At 39.0% G+C, this 25,408-nt stretch overlaps 1 protein-coding gene across 2 annotated transcripts; it reads left to right on the top strand.

The window, feature by feature from the left end:
* Window positions 1–1,222: 1,222 nt before the first annotated feature.
* On the top strand, window positions 1,223–25,118 carry LOC106093466 (nuclear distribution protein nudE homolog). 2 transcript variants are annotated; one of them, XM_013260518.2, is made up of 7 exons: window positions 1,223–1,307; window positions 1,824–2,264; window positions 2,348–2,501; window positions 8,076–8,349; window positions 8,457–8,684; window positions 13,876–13,985; window positions 24,487–25,118. In XM_013260518.2, exons 2-7 carry the CDS (start codon window positions 2,182–2,184, stop codon window positions 24,838–24,840), a joined length of 1,203 nt encoding a protein of 400 aa, XP_013115972.1. In that variant the 5' UTR covers window positions 1,223–1,307; window positions 1,824–2,181; the 3' UTR covers window positions 24,841–25,118. The 2 variants fall into 2 exon arrangements, with proteins under 2 accessions (XP_013115972.1, XP_059219613.1); XM_059363630.1 differs by lacking the exon at window positions 1,223–1,307 and adding an exon at window positions 1,429–1,694.
* Window positions 25,119–25,408: the final 290 nt, after the last annotated feature.

Genomic DNA, 25,408 nt, shown 5'->3' with positions numbered 1-25,408 from the left:
ATTAATGATGTACATGGGGCCTATCCACTTTTTGTTTTCGCAAGTGACCTAACCTTGTATTAGTGAAACCTGCGTAAAGCTGACTATTCTGTTCAGTTTTTCGAGCGGATTGCTGTCAAACTCTATAAAAAAAAACGTCGGCGAAACGTGGGCTGAAAATCGGCGGAAATGTAGTACTCTGTTTCTAGTGAGGAAAATGGTAAAAAAAAACTATTATAGTGGCAACACTTGAAACTATTGCCGGCATTATTTTAGTTTGTTTCATTACTTTCAATTGGTTCTATTTATTTAAGAAAATATATATAAAATACACAAAACAATAAGTGCAGATAAAGAAGCGTGTTTTGGTATCGAAACAAAAACATTTGATTGCTGTCAAATTTCGCTCGCGAAACAATTACAAATTTCAGCGGCTATTCCGAAAGCAAAATAGAAACCAACCCTAAAGCCTGGTACTGACTTCATTCACAACGAAAATGCCTATTAAATTATTGCGAAATGCGACGAACTCTTTTCTTTGTCAGAACACAAACAAAAGTTAAACAACAACACACAACAAGACAACAGTATTAAAGCAGAGTTGATTCGGCCCATTTCGTGAGCATTTAATTACATTTATTGTACAATTAAAATTGTGCGAAATTTGTCCTGATGCAACGACATGTCGCTACTATTTTGCTCATAGAAGTCAGTACCACTTTTACGGGATGTTTTCGCATTATCTTCGTAACCATTTTTTTTAATAGTGTGTTTTCACAGTTGGTCGTGTGAAAAGTCGAAGTCGGTACCAGGCTTGATAAGTATATATGTATAAAAATAAATGTTCATTAACATCTGACCTTAATGGGTCGTTATATCACTCGTTCAACTATTGGCAACATTCGTTTTCCTTTCAAAGCCAGGGACGCGCCAGTGATGCGCATGTTTAAATTTGTAGTAACAGCTTATCGAAATGTATTTGTTTTATCTTTGCCATGAAGGCCGAGGAGGCTTATGTATTACTATTAGGATATAAATAAATAAATATTTTCATATCATCATAACAATCGTTCCATCATTTTAATTTAGATATACTGTTTTTATATTAAATATAGTTATAAGAGATGTAACTAATCATGATACTTCAAATTCCAATGGGAAAAAATACTTTATATCGGTTTGAAAAATATCGATTTAAACAAATCGATTTTTTATCAACTTGTTTTCCAACCCTGATTTATCAAAAACCAAAACCTACCAGTTTTGTTCTAGTTTAACAGATTTTTTTTTACAATTTAACAAAAGAAACGTGAAAGCTAATTTTTAAAGTGAGTGTAAACGTATATATTTAAATCTGGTCAAATGATTTGCGTATGGTATTTTGTTTATATGAATTGAATTAGTTGGAAAAAACGCAACCAAAAGTTATGCGATGATTTCATTTTGCCTTGGGGAAAGAAGAGACCCACAATTGTCGATGACAAAACTTGAAAACTCATTTTTGTTGTCTTCCGTAATTTTAATTAGCTATAGCGACATAGACCGATAGGCAGACAATAGACGCGAAAAAACGAAAAAGAAACGATACCAATTGCTTATTGTAACAAACAAAAAAAGAAAAAAAAAAATAGAGAAAACATATGTACAAGGAGATAAAAAAACGACGTGATATAAATGAAAACTTCAGGGAAAACTCTGCATGGCATCCATGAGCAGTAACAACAACAAAAACAATGGACTCAAGCACAAGAAGCAACAACTAATTGAATTGAATTGATTTTTCCCACAAGTCAACAAAAAAGCAACTAAAAGTGATAAATTTAATTTCTTTTGTTTTTCAACAGCAAAACAAAAAGGAAAATCGACGACCACAAAAACAGTTAATTTTGGGGGAAAGACAAACAAACAAAACAATTGAAATATCTTTAAGCATATTTTTCTGTGGATCTTGAGAAAAATTTGGATTTCAAAGATAAAGGTGTTTTTAATCACTCCCCAAAAATCCCCCATTCCCCTCACAGCGGAAAACTAACGTGGAAAATATTAAAACGTATTTTTATTCTATTAAACGATACTTTTGCTCTCTGAACTCTTTCGCAAGAGTTGTTTTTTCAATTCCTTCGGACGATTTGATCGGCCAACCAAAAACACCACCGACATACATTATACCAATATATACAACAACATACCTGCTGTAGTGCAATGATGGAGTCCCCTCCTCTATTCAATAGTGTTGAAGATGAATGTCGTTATTGGAAGGAAAGAGCCAAACTCTATCACAAAGAGTAAGTTGTATAATACTACTGAAGATCTGATATTTTTTGTATTTACTTGGAGTTTATTTTCTTCTCGTTTCCTCACAACATAGGTGGACAGATGTTAAGCAAGAGTATGACGAATATGTGGAGCAATCTCGGGAAATGGAAGCCGAAATGGATGCTACACTTGATCAAAAAACAGCCACAATTAAAGATCTCAGGTTTAAGATAACCTCTTTGGAGAAAGAAAATGAATCACTTAAGGTATGTATGTACTATGGGCGCCCGGTAGCCGAGATGGTAGCGTGCTTGGATTACTTGTGCAGGGGTCGTGGGTTCGATTCCCGCCAGCAGCCTTGGTCTTTCGCTAATTTGGTATCACAATGTCTAAGTGAGTCTGTAAAGGACTGCCGCTCTTACCTAACCTAACCTTTTTATGTACTATTTGCACAATTCAGGGAAATTACTAACGGGCGAATTTCTACTATATCAAGGAGCGAGTGCCTAATGGGATTTTTGTAAAATCGTTTTATATTTTATTTTATCTATTTATACAAACCTAACGGTCAAAATTACCAAATTTCCTCATGAACATTCTATTAAGGGACAAGGGCAAACTTCCCACCTATCAATGAGTCCAATTCAAGTTTTAATCTCAATGGTAAGGAACCTTTTTTTTATCCTTACTATCAGCCCAACCCCAAAAATCCTATAATCGGACATGTAGATCGCTTGCCCAACCGTCTTCATCTCGTCCACATCCCATGGCAGCCGGTTGTACGCACCGGATTGAACCGATGGAACCCTCATCGGCAACCCTTATAATCAAAATTTCCAAATTTACTCATGAATCTTCCATTAAGGGACAAGGGCAAATTTCCCACCTATCAATGAGCCGGATTCAAGATTTAATCTCAATGGAAAGGGACCTTCTTTTTATTCTTACTATCCGGGGACCAGCCCAACCCCAAAAACTCTATAGTCGGACATGTAGACCGGTTGCCCAACCGTCTTCCTCTTGTCCCCATCACCATAAAACATCCCATGGCAGCCGGTTGTACGCACCGTATTGAACCGATGGAACCCCTCATCGGTAAGGGCTGCCGCCTCAGTGTACGTGTTCGTCTTTTTTCGTCATGGGAGAGGCACATCCCGGAGTGCCTCCCCGCACGCTTCTGGTCCGTGCCGGGATTGAAAAGATCCCCGGACCCTGGTTCTGTTCAATTTGCCAGAACCGCCTTCATCATCGGTCGGTGTCGGTGAGGTGTAACCGGTGCATGGAGTGGGTACATTTCCGTTCTTGCTCTGGCCTAACTTCACTACGGGAGTATAGTCATACTGGCTATGTCGCAAGGTGCTGTGCGAACATAGCCAGCAGTGGGTCACAAGCGTCAACGTCGTCGCCTTCTGCGGTCTCGTCATAGGACTATGTGACCCCAACTTCTCCTGTACGGCAATATACGCAACGGCAAAATCCCAGCTCAAATATTGCCAGGCCAGTGCCGGGAAGTGTATCGTTTTTGCAGCTAAACTGCAACGGACTCCATGGCAAGATCGATGAGATTGTGGATTTCATGAGTCGGAATGAAATATTGGTCGCAGCGATTCGGGAGACAAAGCTGACCAACACCTGCAGCTTGAACAGTTGTCACGGATACAATGTGCTACGTAAGGATCGCTTAAGGAATGGAGGTGGGAGATTGGCCTTCGTGATACACCATTCCGTGCAATATAGACCCATCTCGCCTGCGCCTAGCGCTAGTGACCCCTACTTGGAGTGCGTGGGGATAGCAGTCAGGTCCGGTACTGCCGAGATAGAGCTATACAACGTGTAAATACCGCCGGTTGGTCGCTGTGTCCCGATTTATGGCCAAGCTTACAACCCCGACATAAGTGGGTTACTATCTGGCCATAATCGTCTGGTTCTAGGGGACTTTAATGCGCAACACACTTCATGGCATTCTCCCCTAGGTAACAACCAGCGTGGCATAGGTTTTGCAGAGCAGATTGAAAGCTCCACGTTTTGCACGGTTAATGATGATGCCCCCACTAGGATTACGAGGAAGTACAGCAGCTCGCCAGACATCTCCATTGTATCCCCTGATCTTCTGAGTGACGTATCCTGGCAGCCGTCAGTTCTTTGGGGTCAGACCACCTCCTCACAATTCTCACCATCGGCCGAGCATCCGACTTCATAACCTCTGAGCGCCGGACGTTTATCAATCACAAGAAGGCCGATTGGGCTGGTTTCAGAGAGTATACCAATCGTGGCCAAGAGGAAATTCCGAGACATCATTAACGCAGCAGCCGGTCGAATACCCCCAGTGCGGCCCAATTTCCCGGCGCAAGCTGTGGTAATCACAGACGAGCGTGATGGGAGCTGAATCTGGAAATAAACAGGGTGGTCAACGAACATAAGGGGAATTTGTGGTTGGAACAATTGGAGAAATGTAACTTAGGCATCGGTGTAGGCAAACTGTGGTCTACTGTTAAGTCACTCTCGAACCCCGGTAAACGGGATGACAGGGCCTCAGTCACTTTTTGCGAAATAACCGTGACTGATCCGAAGAGATGCGCCAGGTTGTTCAACCGTCAATTTATTGTGCATTCCGAGAGGGATAGGGTAAGATGGAAAGCCATTCGTCGTATTCGTGGTCTCCCAGCCGATGAACAGCCATCACAATTTAAAGTGGACGAAATTACGAATGTGTTCCGCGGCGCCACATCATCTAAAGTGTTGGGCCCCGACGGAATCTCTACATTAATGTTGGAGAAACTGGATTCACCTGGAGTTGAGTACCTTACCTCTGTCCTCAACCTGTCTTTGAACACTCTTATATTTTGAATACCCCCGGTGCGGCATGTCTGGAAAATGGGCAGAGTGATCCCGCTACTGAAGCCTGGAAAGGACCCAAGTTTGGGCGAGTCGTACAGACCTCCCTTCTCTCACCAGTGGCAAAGACGCTTGAGGCATTACTCCTCCCGAGACTTGGGGGAGAATTTCCATTCGCCGAGCATCAAAATGGATTTCGAAGACTGCATAGCACAACAACAGCTTTGCATGCCATCACCGCACACATTTGCCGTGGCTTCAATCAGCCCAGGCCATGTGATAGGACGGTCCTCATGGCACTGGACCTATCGAAGGCATTCGACACGGTCAGCCATGCCAAATTATTTGAGGACATCGCCAACACGTCCCTCCAGCCAGGCTTAAAACGCTGGGTCGCGAATTATCTGTGTAGTCACCATACATTTGCGGAATTTAGGGATACGAAGTCGAAGCACCGTAGAGTGAAACAGGAAGTTCCCCAAGGTGGATGACTCCGGTACTGTTTAACCTCTACCTATCCTCAATTCCACCACCTCCAGACGACATAGAGATCGTATCATATGCGGACGATTGTACGATCATGGCATCAGGCCCCCCACCCATTGATGGTATCTGTGATAGATTGAACGTCTACCTCAATGAACTTGCCTCATATTTCGCTGCAAGAAATCTGAAGATATCTCCCACCAAATCTTCAACCACATTGTTCACTACAAATACGCGTGAGATGAATACTGAGCTGACTGTGATGGCGGCATATTTGACAGCTCTTTCACATTCTCCCCACATGCCACAACAATTTGCGATAAAGTCAAAAGTAGAAACAAGGTCCTCAAGTCACTTGGTGGCAGCACTTGGGGTGCAGACAGAGAAACCTTGTTGACCATGTACAAAACAATTGGCCGGTCTGTGGTTAGTTATGCAGCGCCAATGTGATCTCGTCAGCTTTGTGACACGCAGTGGAATAATATTCAAATCTGTCAGAATGCCGCCCTTCGAACTGCGAAGGACTGTCTTCGCAGTTCTCATGTGGATCACCTCCATCAGGAGACAAAGATCCTAGCAGTGTGAAGACATAACTAAATGCTGTCTAGCAATACCTTTTGCACCCCACCCCAACCCAAAACCCGCCAAATAGATGTATAAATCAATCATGACAATATGAGACTCAAACAAGTAAAAGCGTGCTAAGTTCGGCCGGGCCGAATCTTATATACCCTCCATCATGAAGCGCATTTGTCGAGTTCTTTTCCCGGCAACTCTTCTTAGGCAAAAATGATATAAGAAAAGATTTGCTCTGCTATTAGAGCGATATCAAGATATGATCCGGTTTAGACCACAATTAAATTATATGTTGGAGACCTGTGTAAAATGTCAGCCAATTCGAATAAGAATTGCACCCTTTGGGGCACAAGAAGTAAAATAGAGAGATCGATTTATATGGGAACTGTATCGGGCTATAGACCGATTCAGGCCATAATAAACACGTATGTTGATGGTCATAAGAGGATCCGTCGTACAAAATTTCAGGCAAATCGGACCAAATTGCGGCCTCTAGAGGCTCAAGAAGTCAAGATCCCAGATCGGTTTATAAGGCAGCTATATCAGGTTATGAACCGATTTGAATCATACTTGGCACAATTGTTGGATAGCATAAAAAAACACGTGGGGCAAAATTTCATTCTAATCGGATAAGAATTGCGCACTCTAGAGGCTCAAGAAGTCAAGACCCAAGATCGGTTTATATGACAGCTATACCAGGTCATGGACCGATTTGAACCATACATACCGTTGTTGTTGTTGTTGTAGCAGTGTGTTTTACACCGAGACGGCAGCCCTTGCCGATGGAGGATTCCATCGGGTCAATCCGGTACGTACAACCGGCTGCCATGGGATTGACCATACATACCGCAGTTGTTAGAAGTGATTTTAAAACACTATGTGCACAATTTCAGTCAAATCGGATGAGAATTGCGCCCTCCAGAAGCTCAAGAAGTCAAGACCCAAGATCGGTTTATATAGCAGCTATATCAAAACATGGACCGATATGGCCCATTTACAATACCAACCGAACTACACTAACAAAAAGTATTTCTGCAAAATTTCAAACGGCTAGCTTTACTCCTTTGGAAGTTAGCGTGTTTTCGACAGACAGACGGACGGACGGACATGGCTAGATTGACATAAAATGTCGCGACGATCAAGAATATATATACTTTATGGGGTCTCAGACGAATATTTCGATCAGTTACAAACAGAATGACGGAATTAGTATACCCCCCATCCTATGGTGGAGGGTATAATGAAAGGTACTTGAGAGAAGAAAATGAATCTGATCACCCCACCTCAAAAAAGCTTTCTCAAACCGGACAGATATACCTACCGACTATGGCAATATGGGCTCAAAAGAAAGTTATTTGGGATTCGAGCACGAATTTGACATCATCCACACTTGGGAAGAAATGTCTGGGGCTGTACCACCTGCAAAAAATCCAAATTTAAATATTGCCCATGAACATTCCACTAAGGAACAGGGGCCAACTTCTCACATATCGATGATTGCAGTCCGATTCAAGTTTTTTTTAAGCTCAATGATAAGGGGCCTTCTTTTTATGGCCAAGTCCGAAGGGTGTGCTGCAGTGCGACACCTCTATGGATAGAAGTTTTACATGGCATAGTACCTCACAAATGTAGCCAGCATTAGAAGGGGAAAACCACCGCTGACAATTTTTTCTGATGCTCTCGCCAGGATTCGAATCCAGGCGTTCGGCGTCATAGGCGGACATTCTAACCTCTGACCTACGGTGGCCTCCTGCAAAAAATCCGCTTCAGCTATATATTTGTTATTGCTGTTTTTCTGCATTTTTAAGTTAATACCGAGGCGATTCGTTAAAATAGCAGAGGCTAGTGTCTGCTGCAAAAGCTTCTCAGTTTATTATCATAACAATAAAGAAAAGCTTTGAAGACATACTAACCATAACCCACTCTCTTCTATATATTTACAGCTCAAACTCGAATCGCATAATGTAGATTTTACCAGTGTTGAAAAACAGTTGGAAAATGTAAAATTAGAACGAGACTCGATGAAAGAATACCTGCGTCAATTGGAACAGAAAAATGATGATCTCGAACGAGCACATCGCATACTCAATGAAAGTATTGTCGATTTTGAACGAATGCTGGATAAAGCATATGAAAAGAATGCTTTACTTGAAATGGAAGTCGATGAGAAAGAAGTGTTACAAGAAAAACTACAAAGGCTTATGGATGAGACAAGAGGTGGGCTATGGACAAAACAATAACTCTCTAAGCTCTTCAACTAATTTATTTGGGGTTCTAATGTTTTGATTGTTGTTTGTTTATTTCTTCTTTTTTTTTCCGCACAGATCTTAAACAGGAACTTAATGTGAAAACACGTTACACCAGCCCCAATGGCACACAACAAAATGGTCTTAGTCCGGGATCGGAAGTTACCACACCGAATGGTATTAACGGTGATATTATGTCGCATGCTGAGACGGCGACAGCGACCACAAACATCTTGAATAACACCAACACAACAAATTCAACAACAAACATCAATGATTATCAACTGCAGCAGCGCTCATTAAAAAGTAAGATTTGTCGTTCCTTGAAAAAAACCAAAGGTGTTTTAAAACTAACCAAGAAATATCGAAATCGTGATTAGCGCCCATTTTCATTTTCACTTTCATTTCGTCTATCTAGTCTTGGTAAAAAATGTTTAATATGTCGGGACCTGCACAACAACAAAACATTCTAAATGTATTTCACTAGGCAACTTGTCAAATAACCCCTTTCAAAGTGTCCATTGAATCCATTCGTCATAATGTTTCTATTTTTAATCAATCGGTTTTTTTGTTTGTTTTCGATTTATGTATCTATGTATATATTGTTTTCATATTTATTTTTAATAAGCGGGAACTATTTTTTGTTTTATTCTTTGCAACAATTTGTATGTTTCTATATTTTTGTGCTTAGATTTTTTTTTTATCATTTGAAATTTGTCATCATTTTTGTATTTCATTTTTTGATTTAGTTCATCAAGTTTTAATTTATATTTAGTTCAGTGATCTCATGTTTATTATACCCTTAGCCATATTACAAATGAAATGTTGTTTCCACAAAATTGGAGAAGCAATTGAAATCATATGGACGAATACAGTGCTCGCTGGTGTGCAACACTCACTTCATTGTTTAAAACCAGTTTAGGGCAGCCACGCTTAGTAGGGTTATAGAAAATGCTGATGTCATTACGTTCTTAACCCCTATATAAACCCAAACATTTTGATACATCCTAAAGTCTAAGTTTGTATTCCACTTACCTACCAAGTTTCCATTTCTAAGGAAATAAGGGTAAACTTTTTCATTTAAATGAGGTAGTGTTTCAAACCAATGGACATACAAACGCCACTAACAATTGGGCCGCATGTGTTCATATCCCAAAAAAAAACTTTTAAAGAAAAATTTTTCCCTTAATTCTACTAAATTTCTAATTTCCCATGAACAATGGAATGGTGGAACAGGGGATACTTCTCTCATATCAATGAGTGCAGTCCGATTAAAGTTTAAGCTTAATGATAAGGGGCCTCCTTTTTTAGGCCGAGTCCGAGAAGCATGCCACATAGCGACACCACTTGGTAGCAGGGCTGCCAGATTTTTCGATTTTTCGGCATATTTAGGTTTAAAAATAACAAAGTGCCGATTTTTGCTCTAAAAAGGCAAATTTTTGAAAAAAAATTGAAAAAAGGTTTTTTAAGGAGGTATTGTTATTTTGCGCAGATAAAGTTCTAATATAGGCCCCATCTTGAAGTCAACCGATTTTCAGATTAAACTTTTCAGTTCACAAAAGGTGCCATTAAGGAACAGGGGATATTTATTTCTCTCATATCATTGAGTGCAGTCCGATTAAAGTGTAAGCTGAATGATAAGGGGCCTCCTTTTTTAGGCCGAATCCGAACGACGTGCCGCATAGCGACACCACTTGGTAGTAGGGCTACCAGATTTATTGATTTTTAGGCATTTTGCCGATTTTTAGGTTCAAAAAATTTAAAGTGCCAATTTTCCGATTTTAGCTCTAACAAGTAGGAGCGCGTTAAGTTTGGCCGGGTCGAATCATATATACCCTCAAAAAAAGGATAATGAATTAGAACCAATGTGCTTTTGGAGCTATATCAAGTTATAGTCCGATTCGGACCATAAATGAATTGAATGCTGAACATTGTATAAATCATTGTGTAATATTTAAGTGCTCAATATTTCAGGGCTCAAGAAGCAAAATCGGGAGATCGGTTTATATGGGGGCTGTAACAGGCTATAGATCGATTCAGAACATGTTAGACACCTATGCTGAAGTTCATGGGAGAAGTCGTTGTACAAAATTTCCGCCAAATCGGATGAGAATTGCGCCCTCTAGAGGCTCAAGAAGTTAAGATCACAAATCGGGTTATATGGCAGCTATATCAGGTTATGTACCGATATGCGCCATACTAAGGGCAGTTGTTGAAAGTCATAACAAAACATCTCATGCAAATATTTCAGTTAAATCGGACGAGGATTGCGGCATCTAGAGGCTCACGAAGTCAAGACCCAAGATGGGTTTATATGACAGTTATATCAGGTTACGTACCGATTTGCGCCATACTAAGCACAGTTGCTGGAAGTCATAACAAAACATCTCATGCTAAATTTCCGCCAAATCGTATGAGAAGCGGCTCAAGAAGTCAAGATCCAAGACCGGATTATTTGGCAGCTATACCAAGTTATGAAGCGATTTAAACCATACTTAGCACAGTTGTTGGAAGTGATAACAAAATGCCACGTGCAAAATTACAGCCAAATCGGATAAAATATGCGCCCTCTAAAGGCTGAAGAAGTCAAGACCCACGATGGGTTTATATGACAGCTATTTTAGGTTATGAACCGTTTTGAACCATCCCTAGCACAATTGGTGGAAGTGATAACAAAACATCACGTGCAAAATTTCAGTCACATAAAACTCTCCATTTAAGGTCTTGGGCCCATAAAAGGCGCATTTATTGTCCGATTTTGCCAAAATTTGGGACAGTGAGCGGTGTAAGGCCCTTCGACATCCTTCTTAAATTTGTGTTAGGCCTTCGACTTCCATTTTCAATATGGTCCAGATCGGTTCAGATTTGGATATAGCTGCCATATGGACCGATATCTCGATTTAATGTTGTAGGCCCATAAAAGCCACATTAACTGTCCGATTTTGCTGAAATTTGGGACAGTGAGTTTTGTTAGGCTCTTCGACTTCCTTTTTCAATTTGGCCCAGATCGATCCAGATTTGCATATAGCTGCCATATAGACCGATCTCTCGATTAAAGGTTTTGGGCCCATAAAAGGAGCATTTATTGTCCGATCTCGCCGAAATTTGGAACAGTGAGTTGTGTTAGGCCCTTTGACACCTCTATTCAATTTGGCCCAGATCGGTTCAGATTTGGACATAGTTGTCATATAGACCGATATCTCGATTTTAGGTCTTACGCCCAAAAAAGGCGCATTAATTGTCCGATCTCGCCGAAATTCGGGACAGTGAGTTGTGTTAGGCCCTTTGACACCGCTCTTCAATTAGGCTCAGATCGATCCAGATTTGCATATAGCTGTCATATAGACCATTCTCTCGATTTAAGATCTTAGACCCATAAAGCCACATTAAATGTCCGATTTTGCTGAAATTTGGGACAGTGAGTTGTGTTAGGCTCTTTAAAAACTTTCTGCAATTTGGCGTAGATCGGTCCAGTTTTGTATATAGTTGCCATATAGACCGATCTCTCGATTTAAGGATTTGAACCCATAAAAGGCACATTTATTGTTCGATTTCGCCGAAAATTAGGACAGTGAGTTGTGTTAGGCCCTTTGACATCCTTCTTAAATTTGTGTTAGTCCCTTCGAATTCCTTTTTCAATATGGTCCAGATCGCTTCAGATTTGGATATAGCTGCCATATGGACCGATATCTCAATTTAAGGTTTTGAGCCCATAAAAGCCACATTTATTGTCCAATGTCGCCTAAATTTGGGACAGTGAATTGTGTTAGGCTCGTAAAAAACTTTCTGCAATTTGGCCTAGATCGGTCCAGTTTTTGATATAGCTGCCATATAGACCGATCTCTTGATTTAAGGGTTCGAACCCATAAAAGGCACATTTATTGTCCGATTTCGCCGAAATTTGGGACAGTGAGTTGTGTTAGGCCCTTTGACATTCCTCTTCAATTTGGACCAGATCAGTACAGATTTGAAAATAGCTGCCATACAGACGGATCTCTCGATTTAAAGTCTTGGCCCCCTTAAAGGCGCATTTATAATTTGTTATGTTAGGCTTTTCGACATCCGTGTCGTATATGGTTCAGTTCGATCTATACTTGGATATAGCTACCAAAAAAGCAATATTCTACAAAATTGAACAATGACTTGTACTTATTAGACATCCCAATCCGTGACGAATTTGGTCCGAAATCGGACCATATTTCGATAAAGCTGCTATGGGGGCATAAATTATGCATTTTTCACCGGATTATGATGAAAGGTGGTTTGCATATATACCCGAGGTGGTGGGTATAACGCTTTTTTTTCTTGTTGTTTTTAGGTTACTATACCAGGTTAAGGTTAAGGGGGAGGGCCCGTCCCCCTTTAGATATTAAAAAATTTCGTACCCTATTTTCAACACGGGATCATTATGCACCATCAGTGAAAATTTCATGAAAATCGGTTCAGCCGTTTTTGGAGTCTATAAGGAACACACAAACAAACACAAATTGATTTTAATATATATGATGATTTCTTCCTATGGCAAAGGGTATTCAAAGTTGGCTATGTCGACTTTATCTCTTTTTGTATAAATGTAAATAAAGCAAAACAAAAAAAGTTTTGGATTATCTATCTAAAAACAAATGTAGAATTATCAGTCTTAATCATAGAAACTCCGTCATCTCCAAGGTTAAATTAAAAATTCTTTATTTCGGGTTTCAAAAACGTATTTTATCAGTGTTTTTTTTTTTAATGTCATGAAATTACAAAAATAAACTTTTTCAATTGAAAACTGTTTTTCAGAAACTCAGTATCTTATCCCATGTTTATAGCTTTATCATATCAACTTTATTGTAATCTCTAATCTAATATTTAAAAGACTGTGCACATGAAGGCAATGCTTTTGTAGTTTATTGCAACTCTCAAAACCTTTACGAAAATGAGACTACATTTGTTTTTGTTAATGAAATTTGTTATAAAATTCTTTGGCAATATCTCTCGAATATGTTTAAGTTTTGTAAGTTAATTTTATTTTGTGTTATATTTTTTACATATTTGAACAAACTTATTATTTTGTTTTTATATTAAAAATATTAATTTTTAAAAACGATACGATGTGTATAAGGTTATAAATTACCCATTGGAATACCAAAATGTCAAATGCTCAATAAATAAATATTCAAAGTCAACAATAAGCCACACAATTCAATTTGTAAATAAAAACCTAAAAGGTAATTTGAAAAAAAAAAAACAGGACGTTGTTTAAGTCTAACCTTAAGGTTCTCCATACTTTTACTTACATAGGTTGTTGTGTTGTTGTGTACGTCCCTTGACAATTTTAATATCTAGTTGCATATTCATATGTTCAATTCATATGTTTTAACTATTACTATTGTAGCTTATGGCTTAAGTAATTGTCGGATTTTGTTTTTAACTTTTTTATGTTTTGATGTGCAAAACGAAATTTTTGATTGGTAATTATGTGTGTTTTTTGTTATACTCTTTTTTTTGTTTTTAGGAAAACCATTTGGCGATCCGGATAATTTACTTAATGGCAATGCAGCAATGACCGCTTCTTCACGTACAACTGCATTGAATATCGTTGCCGATATGCTCAGAAAAATCAATGTGAGTACACACAAATTTGTTTGTTGCATTTGTCTTCTTTTTGTAGTTTTTAGTTTTTTTTATGCATATTATTCTCAAATGGTGTTTGTAATCGTTCATTTTGCTTTTTGTTTAACACATATCATATATTTTTGTTTAATTATTGTGCATAATAACAATATGCATGTGTTTGTGGTTGTGTACGTTAAGTGTAAGTGTCCTGAAAAAACTGTGCTAACTCAAGAAATAAAAAAAAAACAACTATATAAAGGTAAAGCTCGGCCGGGTCAAGTCCTCTAAGTCCTCTAAAAATCTTCAATTAAAAATTTAATTGAAAATAACATCGTTTTTTTAACTAAAAATTAATTGATTCAATCATTTTTTCATTGAATATGTTTTTGTTTTTTCAAATTAAGTTTGGTTAGGTTGAAGAGTGATTGCAGATATTAATCCGCTCCATGCCACTATACACCTAAGCCAGTAATCGGCTTGTTGTGTGCTCTAAATACAAAAAAAGTTTGCTTCGAAAAACAAAATCTATGTTAGAAATTCCGAGCTACTTACACAATCCTTATTAACTGGTATAGTGTCCCCATGCCACTATGGACATAACACCTAAGCCAGTAATCGGCTTGTTGTGCGCTCTAAATACAAACAAATAAAAAGGCGTTAAGTTCGGCCGGGCCGAACTTTGGATACCCACCACCTCGGGTATATATGTAAACCACCATTCATCAAAATTCGGTGAAAAAATTTCATACCTTATGTCCCATTGCAGTTATATCAAAATATGTTCCGATTTGGACCAAATACTAATAAGTATAGTGGCTATATCTAAAAATAAACCGATCTTAACCATATACGACACGTATTTCGAAAAGCCTAAAATGAGTCATTGTGGCAAATTTCAGTGAAATCGGATTATAAATGCGCCTTTTATGGGCCCAAAACCTTAAATCGAGAGATCGGTCTATATGGCAGCTATATCCAAATCTGAACCGATCCGGGCCAAAATAACGAAGGAAGTTGAAGGGCCTAACACAACTCACTGTTCCAAATTTCAGCAAAATCGGATAGTAAATGTGGCTTTTGTGGGCCTAAGACCCTAAATCGGAGGATCGGTCTATATGGCAGCTATATCCAAATCTGAACCGATATGGGCCAAATTGAAGAAGGATGTCGAAGGGCCTAACACAACTCACTGTCCCAAATTTCAGCAAAATCGGATAATAAATGTGGCTTTTATGGGCCTAAGACCCTAAATCGGAGGATGGGTCTATATGGCAGCTATATCCAAATCTGAACCGATCTGAGCAAAACTGGCGAAGGATGTCGAAGGGCCTAACACAATTCATTGTCTCAAATTTCATAAAAATCGGATAATAAATGTGGCTTTTGTGGGCCTAAGACCCTAAATCGGAGGATCGGTCTATATGGCAGCTATATCCAAATCTGCACCGATCTGAGCCAAATTGACGAAGGATGTCGAAGGGCCTAACACAATTCATTGTCTCAAATTTCATAAAAATCGGATAATAAATGTGGCTTTTGTGGGCCTAAGACCCTAAATCGGCCGATTTGTCTATATGGCAGCTATATCCAAATCTAAACCGATCCGGGCCAAATTAACGAAGGAATTCGAAGGGCCTAACACAACTCACTGCCCCAAATTTCAGCAAAATCGAATAAAAAATGTGGCTTTTATAGGCCTAAGACCCAAAATCGGCGGATCGGTCTATATGGCAGCTATATCCAAATCTGGACTGATCTGAGCTAAATTGACGAAGGAAGTCGAAGGGCCTAACACAATTCATTGTCTCAAATTTCATAAAAATCGGATAATAAATGTGGCTTTTGTGGGCCTAAGACCCTAAATCGGAGGATCGGTCTATATGGCAGCTATATCCAAATCTAAACCGATCCGGGCCAAATTAACGAAGGAATTCGAAGGGCCTAACACAACTCACTGTTCCAAATTTCAGCATAATCGGATTATAAATGTGGCTTTTGTGGGCCTAAGACCCTAAATCGGCGGATCGGTCTATATGGCAGCTATATCCAAATCTGAACCGATCCGGGCCAAATTAACGAAGGAAGTCGAAGGGCCTAACACAATTCATTGTCTCAAATTTCATCAAAATCGGATAATAAATGTGGCTTTTGTGGGCCTAAGACCCTAAATCGGCGGATCGGTCTATATGGGGGCTATATCAAGATATAGTCCGATATAGCCCATCTTCAAACTTAAACTGCTTAGGGACAAAGAAAGAATCTGTGCAAAGTTTCAGCTCCATATCTCTATTTTTAAAGACTGTAGCGTGATTTAAACAGACAGACGGACGGACATGTCTAGATCGTCTTCGATTTTTACGCTGATCAAGAATATATATACTTTATAGGGTCAGAAATGGATATGTGTTGCAAACGGAATGACAAAATTGATATACCCCCATCCTTCGGTGGTGGGTATAAAAAAGTAATCTCTAAAAAGAAAAATTTCAGTTAGGAATTCCATGCTATTTACTTACAAAATCCTTAATTGTTTTCCATGCCACTCCCCTAAGTTGGTTCATGTCTGGTATAGTGTCCCCATGCCACTATGGACATACACCTAAGCCAGTAATCGGCTTGTTGTGCGCTCTAAATACAAAAAAAGTAATCTCTAAAAAGAAAATTTGAAGTTAGGAATTCCATGCTACTTACAAAATCCTTAATTGTTTTCCATCCAACTCCCCTTAGTTGGTTCATAGTGTCCCCATTGGTGGTATAGTCTCCCCACCTTAGGGATGGTATCTGTTAGACGCGAAAGCCGGGCAATGACATAGTGTTGTCAAGGAGGTAATAGCTAAAAAATCACCCTTAAGTTTGATTGGAGCATAGAATAATAAAGGCCATCGTGGGGCAGAGATTGGCATGTCCGCTTAAAATACAACTGTGCGTCCCAATATGATTTAAAACTAGTGTTGCCAAGGAGATAATAGCTAAAACATCACCCTTTAGTTTAATTGGAGTATGGAATAATAATGGCCATCGTGGGGCAGAGATTGGCATGTCCGCTTAAAATACAACAAGTAAAAGTAAGTAAACCCACCACCATGGATTCTGCTAAAATATTGGAGATATATCTGGTTATGGAGGTCACCGTAGCGCAGAGGTTAGCATGTCCACCTATGACGCTGAACGCCTGGGTTCGAATCCTGGCGAGACCATCAGAAAAAAATTTTCAGCGGTGGTATTCCCCTCCTAATGCTGGCAACATTTGTGAGGTACTATGCCATGTAAAACTTCTATCCAAAGAGGTGTCGCACTGCGGCACGCCATTCGGACTCGGCTATAAAAAGGAGGCGCTTTATTATTGAGCTCAAAACTTAAATCATCCTGCACTCATTGATATACGAGAAGTTTACCCCTGTTCCTTAGTGTAATGTTCATGGGCAAAATTAGCATATCTGGTTATAGACCATATCTGGCTATGCAAAATTTCACCCAAATCGGATAAAAATGGCGGCTTGTAAGGGCTCAAGAAGTCAAATCGGGAGATCGGTTTATATGGGGACTATATCATTTTCTTGACCGATTTACACCGTACTTGGCATAGTTGTTGGGAGTCATAACAGAACACAATGTGCAAAATTTCAGCCAAATCGGATGAAAATTGAGGCTTCCAGGGGCTCAAGATGTCAAATCGGGAGATCGGTTTATATGGGAGCTATATCAGGTTAAAGACCGATTTAGACCGTACTTGGCACAGTTGTTGGAAGTCACAACGGAATACCACATGCAACATTTCAGCCAAATCGGACAAAAATTGCGGCTTCTAGGGGCTCAAGAAGTCAAATCGGAAGATCGGTTTATATGGGAGCTATATCAGGTTAAAGACCGAATTAGACCGTACTTGGCACAGTTGTAGGAAGTCACAACGGAATACCACATGCAAAATTTCAGACAAATCAGACAAAAATTGCGGTTAGTAAGGGCTCAAAAAGTCAAATCGGGAGATCGTTTTATATGGGAGCTATATCAGGTTCTTAACAGATTTGGACCATACTTGTCACAGTTGTTGGAAGTCATAACGGAACACCACATGCAAAATTTCAGCCAAATCAGACAAAAATGGAGGCTTATAAGGGCTCAAAAAGTCAAATCGGGAGATCGGTTTATATGCACCGTAGATGGCACAGTTGTTGGAAGTCATAACGGAATACCACATGCAACATTTCAGCCAAATCGGATAAAAATTAAGGCTTCTAGGGTCGCAAGAAGTCAAATCGGGAGATCGGTTTATATGGAAGCTATATCAGGTTCTAGACAGATTTGGACCATACTTGTCACAGTTGTTGGAAGTCATAACGGAACACCACATGAAACATTTCAACCAAATCGGACAAAAATTACAACTTCCAGGGGCTCAAGAAGTCAAATCGGGAGATCAGTTATAATGGGAGCTATAACCAAATCGAAACCGATGTGACCCATTTGCAATTACCAACGACCTACAACAATATTAAGTATCTGTGGAAAATTTCAAGCGGCTAGCTTTACGCGTTCGACCGCTATCGTGATTTCGACAGACGGACGGACATGACTAGTTCGACTCAGAATGGCGAGACGATCAAAAATATGTGTACTTATGGGGTCCTAGATCAATATTTCGAGGTGTTACAAACGGAATGATGGTCGGTATGAAAATCATCAATAAATGTGTTTCCTTATCATTGAGCTTTAACTTTGAATTAGAATGTTCTCTTAGTTGTAAAAGAGGTGTTGCCGCTGTTCTTTAATGTTTGCGGCTAATTTTCGAATTTGCATTTCATGTCTAGAATTACTTTTGTAAAATATAGTCTTCAGAAACAAACCATGCATCAAAAGTCCTTACTTGGAAACGTTTAAATTGACCCAGCCTGCATTTCTAACATGAAACATTTCCATTAACATACCAAACTATCCACAAATTTTTCTAACTATCCACTCACTAAACTCTGACTGATCTCTCAATAAATTTACAACTTTACATAAATATATTGTAATTCTGACTAAAAGTGGGGTTTCATTTACTTAGTTCATTCCACTTGCATACAATTCATATAAAATCTGATCAAAACTTCTATGTGATTGGGGTTTTTTAAAGGGCGGACATTTTTAGCAGAACAGAAAGCCAAATTTTCTTATTATCGATACAAGTTGTGACTAATAGTTCGTTTACTCTGACTGAAACCGTAGAAAAGCTCCTGGGGTTTTGCAGTTCCCAGAAAATTGTGTTTCACTACAATAATTTATTTTTAAACTTTGAAAAATATGCAGTCTTTTTTATATGAAAATGAATTTGTAATAAAAATCTGCGCTACGGTGGCCTCCTACAATGCTCTAAAGTTCAATCAATTTAATTGACTCCATTTAGATAACTATCACTCTAAAGCAGAGTTGAGCACATGTGTTAGAGTGCACAATATTTCCAAGCCCATGGGTTTATGTTCTTCGAAGGCCTGCACAAAACTATTCATTGGTGACTGTTTTTGCTGAACTGGTGAACAATGAACCCACATATTGTTGTTGTAGCAGTGTGTAACACTGCGGCGGTAGCCCTTGCCGATGGAGAACTCCATCGGGTTATTCCGGTACTTACAACCGGCTGCCATGTTGTTGTCTTTTAAGTTGTCTGAAGGGCTAGAAACAGAAGACAGAGTAAAACACACAAGTTTCTGTTTAGTAGATAATTTTGACAACCATTTTGAAAAACAACGCCCATTTAGTGCTTTGTAGCAGGGGTGGAAAAGTCAGTACTTAAGTACTTTTTTCAGTACTTTTTCCACCCGAAGAGTACCGTAGTACTCCCGCGATGGATTTAGTACCTTTTCAAGCACAAGAATTTTTCAAACAATTCGATTGTTTTCGAACCTTTTTTGTCTAAAGAGGCGAGAATTTCTCACTTAACGAAATTTGCCACGATAAAATAGGGATATTCAATTGAAAGTCGATCGAATCAAGTCCATACGACTATCGAATTTGGGTTATGCAGACCGCCTGGAGATTGTAAGGGGGCGTATCATAGTTATACCCTACACCACTTCTGTGGCACAGGGAATTATAACTTAGTGAATTTGTTTGTAACACCCAAAAGGAAGAGAGATAGATCCATTGTTAAGTATACCGATCGACTCAGAGTCACTTTTTGATTCGATTTAGCTATGTCCGTCTGTCCATGTTAATTTGTGTACAAAGCACAGGTCGCAGTTTTCATCCGATCGTCTTCAAATTTGGTACAGACATGTTTTTCGGCCTAGAGACAAAGCCTATTGAAATTGGAAAAAATCAGTTCAGATTTGGACATAGCTCCCATATATATGTTTGCCCGATTTTCAGTAATAATGCAATAAAATGGTCATTTGTTAACCGTTTCTCTCGAACTTTTTTATGACTCTCGACATTACTGGTGAATTTCTTGAAAATCGGTTGAGATTTAGATATAGCTCTGCTATATATATATCACCCGATTTTTACTACTAGAGCCACTGCAAGCCCATTTATTGACCAAACTTCCCAAAACTTCGTACAACGCTTTCCTCGACGACTGTCAGAGTATCTGAGAAGTTTGCTCGAAATCTGTTTAGATTTAGATATAGCTCCCATATATATGTTCGTCCGATTTTGAGAAATGTAGCAAGAAGTGCCCATTTTTCTACCGATTCGCTCGAAATTTCGCAGAAAGTATTTTCTTAAGACTCTCGATATTACTGATGAATTTCAGATTAAGATATAGCTGTCACAATTTTGCACAACACTTTATCTGCGAAGTTTGCTCGAAATGGGTTCGAAATTGGATATAGCTCCCATATATACGTTCGTCAGATTTTGGGTAATTTGCAATAATGTGCTCATTAGTTAACCTTAGTTATTACAGTTTGAACATATTTGCTCGCCGAGGTCCATCAAACTCGGTTCAAAATTGGATATAGCTCCCACATTGTACTTATGCCTCATGCAAAAGTTGCCATATTTGACTTATTGAGTCTCTAGAAAGATTTGGCAAAGACACGGACCTCTGATACTAGGCCTCCGAATTCTGTATAAGATTCGTGCTCGACTCCTAGGTATCTTTCATTTAAGTCCCATATTGTACCGTAGTTATTACAGTTTGAACATACTTGCTCGCCGAGGTCCATCAAACTCGGTTCAGAATTGGATATAGCTCCCACATTGTACTTATGGGGTAAGTTTAGGGTATTATACGGTCGGCTCCGCCCGACTTTTGCCCTTCCTTATTAGTTTATATTTAGAAACAGATGCCTCATGCAAAAGTCGCCTTATTTGACTTATTGAGCCTCTAGAAAGGTTTGACAAAGACACGGACCTCTGATACTTGGAATTCTATATAAGATTCGTGCTCGACTCCTTGGTATCTTTCATTTAAGTCCCATATTGTACCAATTGGTCTATATGGTCGTTTGGGGGTTTTAGCGTGGGGTGTTCCCCTAGTTACTTGAGTGGACATTTGAATACTTGATTTCTATTTTTGGGTTACTATCATTGTGCAATCACAAATTTGTCCAATCATCTCTGACATATGTACATCTCGGATATATCGCAAACCCTTCGTCTTTGGCTTCCATTTACAGAGTGCAATCCGTTTAATGTTTTAGTTCAACGATGTGCCGTGTTCGAATGGCGAGTCGCATAGTGACACCACTTTGAAAAGATATCTGGTTAGATAACTCACAAATATTCTAACCTCTGCGGAACGGTAAGCTCACCTATTTGGATATAGCTGCCATATAGACCGATCTCCCGATACAGAGTAGTGATCCCATAAAAGGAGCATTTTGTGTCCGACTTGTATGAATTTTGAAACAGTGCGTTTGATAGTTTTGATAGATAGATAATACGAATAATAAGTAAAAGGGTGCTAAGTTCAGCCGGGCCGAATCTTATATACCCTCCACCATGGAACGCATTTGTCGAGTTCAATTCAATTGCGCCCTTAAGTGGCTCAAGAAGGCAAGATCCCAGATCGGTTTATATGGTAGCTATATCAGGTTATGGACTAATTTGAAGCATATTTGGCACAGTTGTTGGAAGTCACAACAAAATACTTTGTGCAAAAGTTGAGCCAAATCAGATGGGAATTGCGCCCTCTTGAGGCCTAAGAAGTCAAGACCCCAGATCAGATTATATGACAGCATTATCAAGTTATGGACTGATTTCAAGCATACTAAGCACAGTTGTTGGAAAACATAAAAAAAACACCTCATGCCAAATTTCAGCCAAATCGAATAAGAATTGCGCCCTTTAGTGACTCAAGAAGTCAATATCCAAAGGCAACTATATCAAAACATGGACCGATATGGCTCATTTACAATCCCCACCAACCTACACTAATTTCATCAAAATCGGATGAAAAATGCTCCTTTCATGAGCTCTATACTCCATAGCGGAAGATCGGTCTCTATGGCAGTTATATCCAAATATGGTCCGATCTGGACGATATTCAACAAAAAGTTTTCGAGGGATACCAAAAAGGATACCGTCTCTAATTTCATTCTAATCGGATTAAAAATGCTCCTTTTATAGGCTCATTACACTATATCGGGAGACCAGTCTATATGGCAGCTATTGGGTTGCCCAAAAAGTAATTGCGGATTTTTCATATAGTCGGCGTTGACAAATTTTTTCACAGCTTGTGACTCGGTAATTGCATTCTTTCTTCTGTCAGTTACCAGCTGTTACTTTTAGCTTGCATTAGAAAAAAAGTGTAAAAAAAAGTATATTTGATTAAAGTTCATTCTAAGTTTTATTAAAAATGCATTTACTTTCTTTTAAAAAATCCGCAATTACTTTTTGGGCAACCCATATATCCAAATACATTTGACAGGAATGGGTAGGGGTCTACCAGAACACACTGAGCCAAATTTCATCAAATTCGGGTAATAAATGGATCTTTTATGGCCTCAATACAATATATCGGGAGATCGGGTGGTCGGTCTATAGGGCAGCTTTATCCAAATATAGACCGATCTGAACCGCACTTCACAGATATGGGCAGAGGTCTGCCAGAACTCACTGTGTCAAATTTCATCGAAATCGGAAGAAAAATTACCAATTTATTGCCACATTTGGACTGGAGATCGGTCTATACAGCGGCTATATATAACTAAAATCCGATTTTATGAGATCAGAAGGTCAGGTTTATATACAAAGAATACGAAATCATCAAAAATTGCTTGGAAAATATTTGTATACCCAAGATATCTGCTAAATTATAAATACCCAGCTTTTGGGTATGAATGGGTACATACCCAGATATTTACCCGGTCCAGGTATTTACCCATCGCCCATCGCTAAGATTATATATTCTCTATGGGATCCTAGATCAATATTTCGAGGTGTTACAAACGCAATGACTAGTTTAGTTTGCTCGAAATGGGTTCGGAATTGGATATAGCTCCCATATATCGTCAGATTTTGGGTAATTTGCAATAATGTGGTCATTAGTTAATCGCCGAGGTCCATCAAACTCGGTTCAGAATTGAATATAGCTCTCACATTGTACTTATGGGGTAAGTTTAGGGTATTATACAGTCGGCTCCGCCCGACTTTTGCCCTTCCTTATTAGTTTATATTTAGAAACAGATGCCTCATGCAAAAGTCGCCTTATATGACTTATTGAGCCTCTGGAAAGATTTGGCAAAGACACGGACCTCTGATACTTGGCCTCCGAATTCTATATGAGATTCGTGCTCGACTCCTAGGTATCTTTCATTTAAGTCCCATATTGTACCAATCGGTCTATATGGTCGTTTGGGGGTTTTAGCGTGGGGTGTTCCCCTTCACAGAAATGGGTAGAGGTCTACCAGAACTCACTGTGCCAAATTTCATCGAAATTGGAAGAAATATTACCAATTTATTGCCTCAAGACTTAAAGTCTGGAGATCGGTCTATATAGTGGCTACATATGTCTCTACAATCCGATTTTATGAGATCAGAAGATCAGGTTTATATACAAAGAATACGAAATCATCAAAAATGGATTGGAAAATATTTTTATACCCAAGATATCTGCCAAATTATAAATACCCAGCTTTTGGGTATAAATGGGTACATATCCAGATATTTACCCGGTCCAGGTATTTACCCATCGCCCATCCCTAAGACTATATATACTCTATGGGATCCTAGATCAATATTTCGAGGTGTTACAAACGCAATGACTAGTTTAGTGTACCCCCATCCTATAGTGGTGGGTAGAAAAGACTAAACACCCCAGGGTATGCAAAATGGTTCTCATAAAATTATGCCATTGTAATGAAGTCCAAGGGGTCACCAACGACCTCCTGCACCACTTTTATCAGAATACTAGTTTTCTTTATCAAAGTAAAAAAAAGACGCTATACTATTAAATCAACTCTTAAATCATCCAATTGCAAGGAATAATGGTCCCTCTATCATTAACCACAAAGTAAACTGTAACTTCAAAATGGAATCTATCCCCATAAACATTCTCATCATTGCTCAACACATTATATTTCAGTTGGATAAAGCTCTCTTGTGTCATCAATGTGAGAGATTCCGTTGTGTATGTGAGCGAACGCCAGCCGCTGAAAAAACCCTCGGTGTCAGCACCGCCACAACAGCATCAAACGACTCCAATGCCCCTCGAAGCTCTACAGATCAATTGAATTGCAATAGGACACCGGCAGCCGAGGAGTCACCCGATAATAATAACGTTTTACTGCGACGTTCGACAAGTCAAAGTAATACTAGTCTCAATTTTGGTACAAATATTTTCAAACGTTTTGCCGAACGCATGAGTGCCAACAATAATTTCTTGGCTACCACTCTAAGATCGGCGACATCAAGTAACGACATACTAAAAGACCCATGATAACTGCGACGACTGCACATACATACGTACATATGCATATGTATATATATGTATGTGTGAGATATATACGCATATTTTTCTATTTCGAAACAAAAAAAAAATAGCAAAGGACTGATGATTTTACAAAAGATAAAACAAAAGCTCACTCACTAAGCCGCAAACATAGTCTTTAGTTTTAGCATTAGAAGACATATTTCTTTCTAGTTTTAACCTTAACCTTAATGTTAATGTTTATTTATAAATTTGTTTAATTTACCTATGACCCTTTATGTATTTTATTTAGCATTTGTTTTTAATAAATGTAAATTATTTTTTTTGTAACCTTTTCTTTGGTAATTCATTTGCTTTAACGTTTTCTGTTTTGTGATCATTCACGTAGATACCATAATCGAAAGTAAACTTTGCAATACATAGGATATGTTACAAAGAGGCCCCAATTCTTATGCCTTAAACAAAGGATATTGCCAACATATTTTTACCCTACATTGCTACTTTGAAGATTTGTTTCTGTCATGCGACAGGAACAGTTAGTTATAGGTCTATCGATAAGTATGATACCAATCGGCAT

Source organism: Stomoxys calcitrans, chromosome 1 (assembly GCF_963082655.1).
Source record: "Stomoxys calcitrans chromosome 1, idStoCalc2.1, whole genome shotgun sequence".
NCBI lineage: Eukaryota > Metazoa > Arthropoda > Insecta > Diptera > Muscidae > Stomoxys > Stomoxys calcitrans.
The sequence above is the reverse complement of the archived record's forward strand: the minus strand, read 5'-3'. Positions and strand labels throughout refer to the sequence as shown.

What these genes read in the sequence shown, in the direction of transcription:
- LOC106093466 (XM_013260518.2), top strand. Translation starts at nt 2,182, where the DNA reads ATGATGGAGTCCCCTCCTCTATTCAATAGTGTTGAAGATGAATGTCGT. An exon ending in GCTTATGGATGAGACAAGAG is followed by an intron (nt 8,350 to 8,456) that starts GTGGGCTATGGA and finishes TTTTCCGCACAG; the next exon opens with ATCTTAAACAGGAACTTAAT. An exon ending in ATATGCTCAGAAAAATCAAT is followed by an intron (nt 13,986 to 24,486) that starts GTGAGTACACAC and finishes ATTATATTTCAG; the next exon opens with TTGGATAAAGCTCTCTTGTG.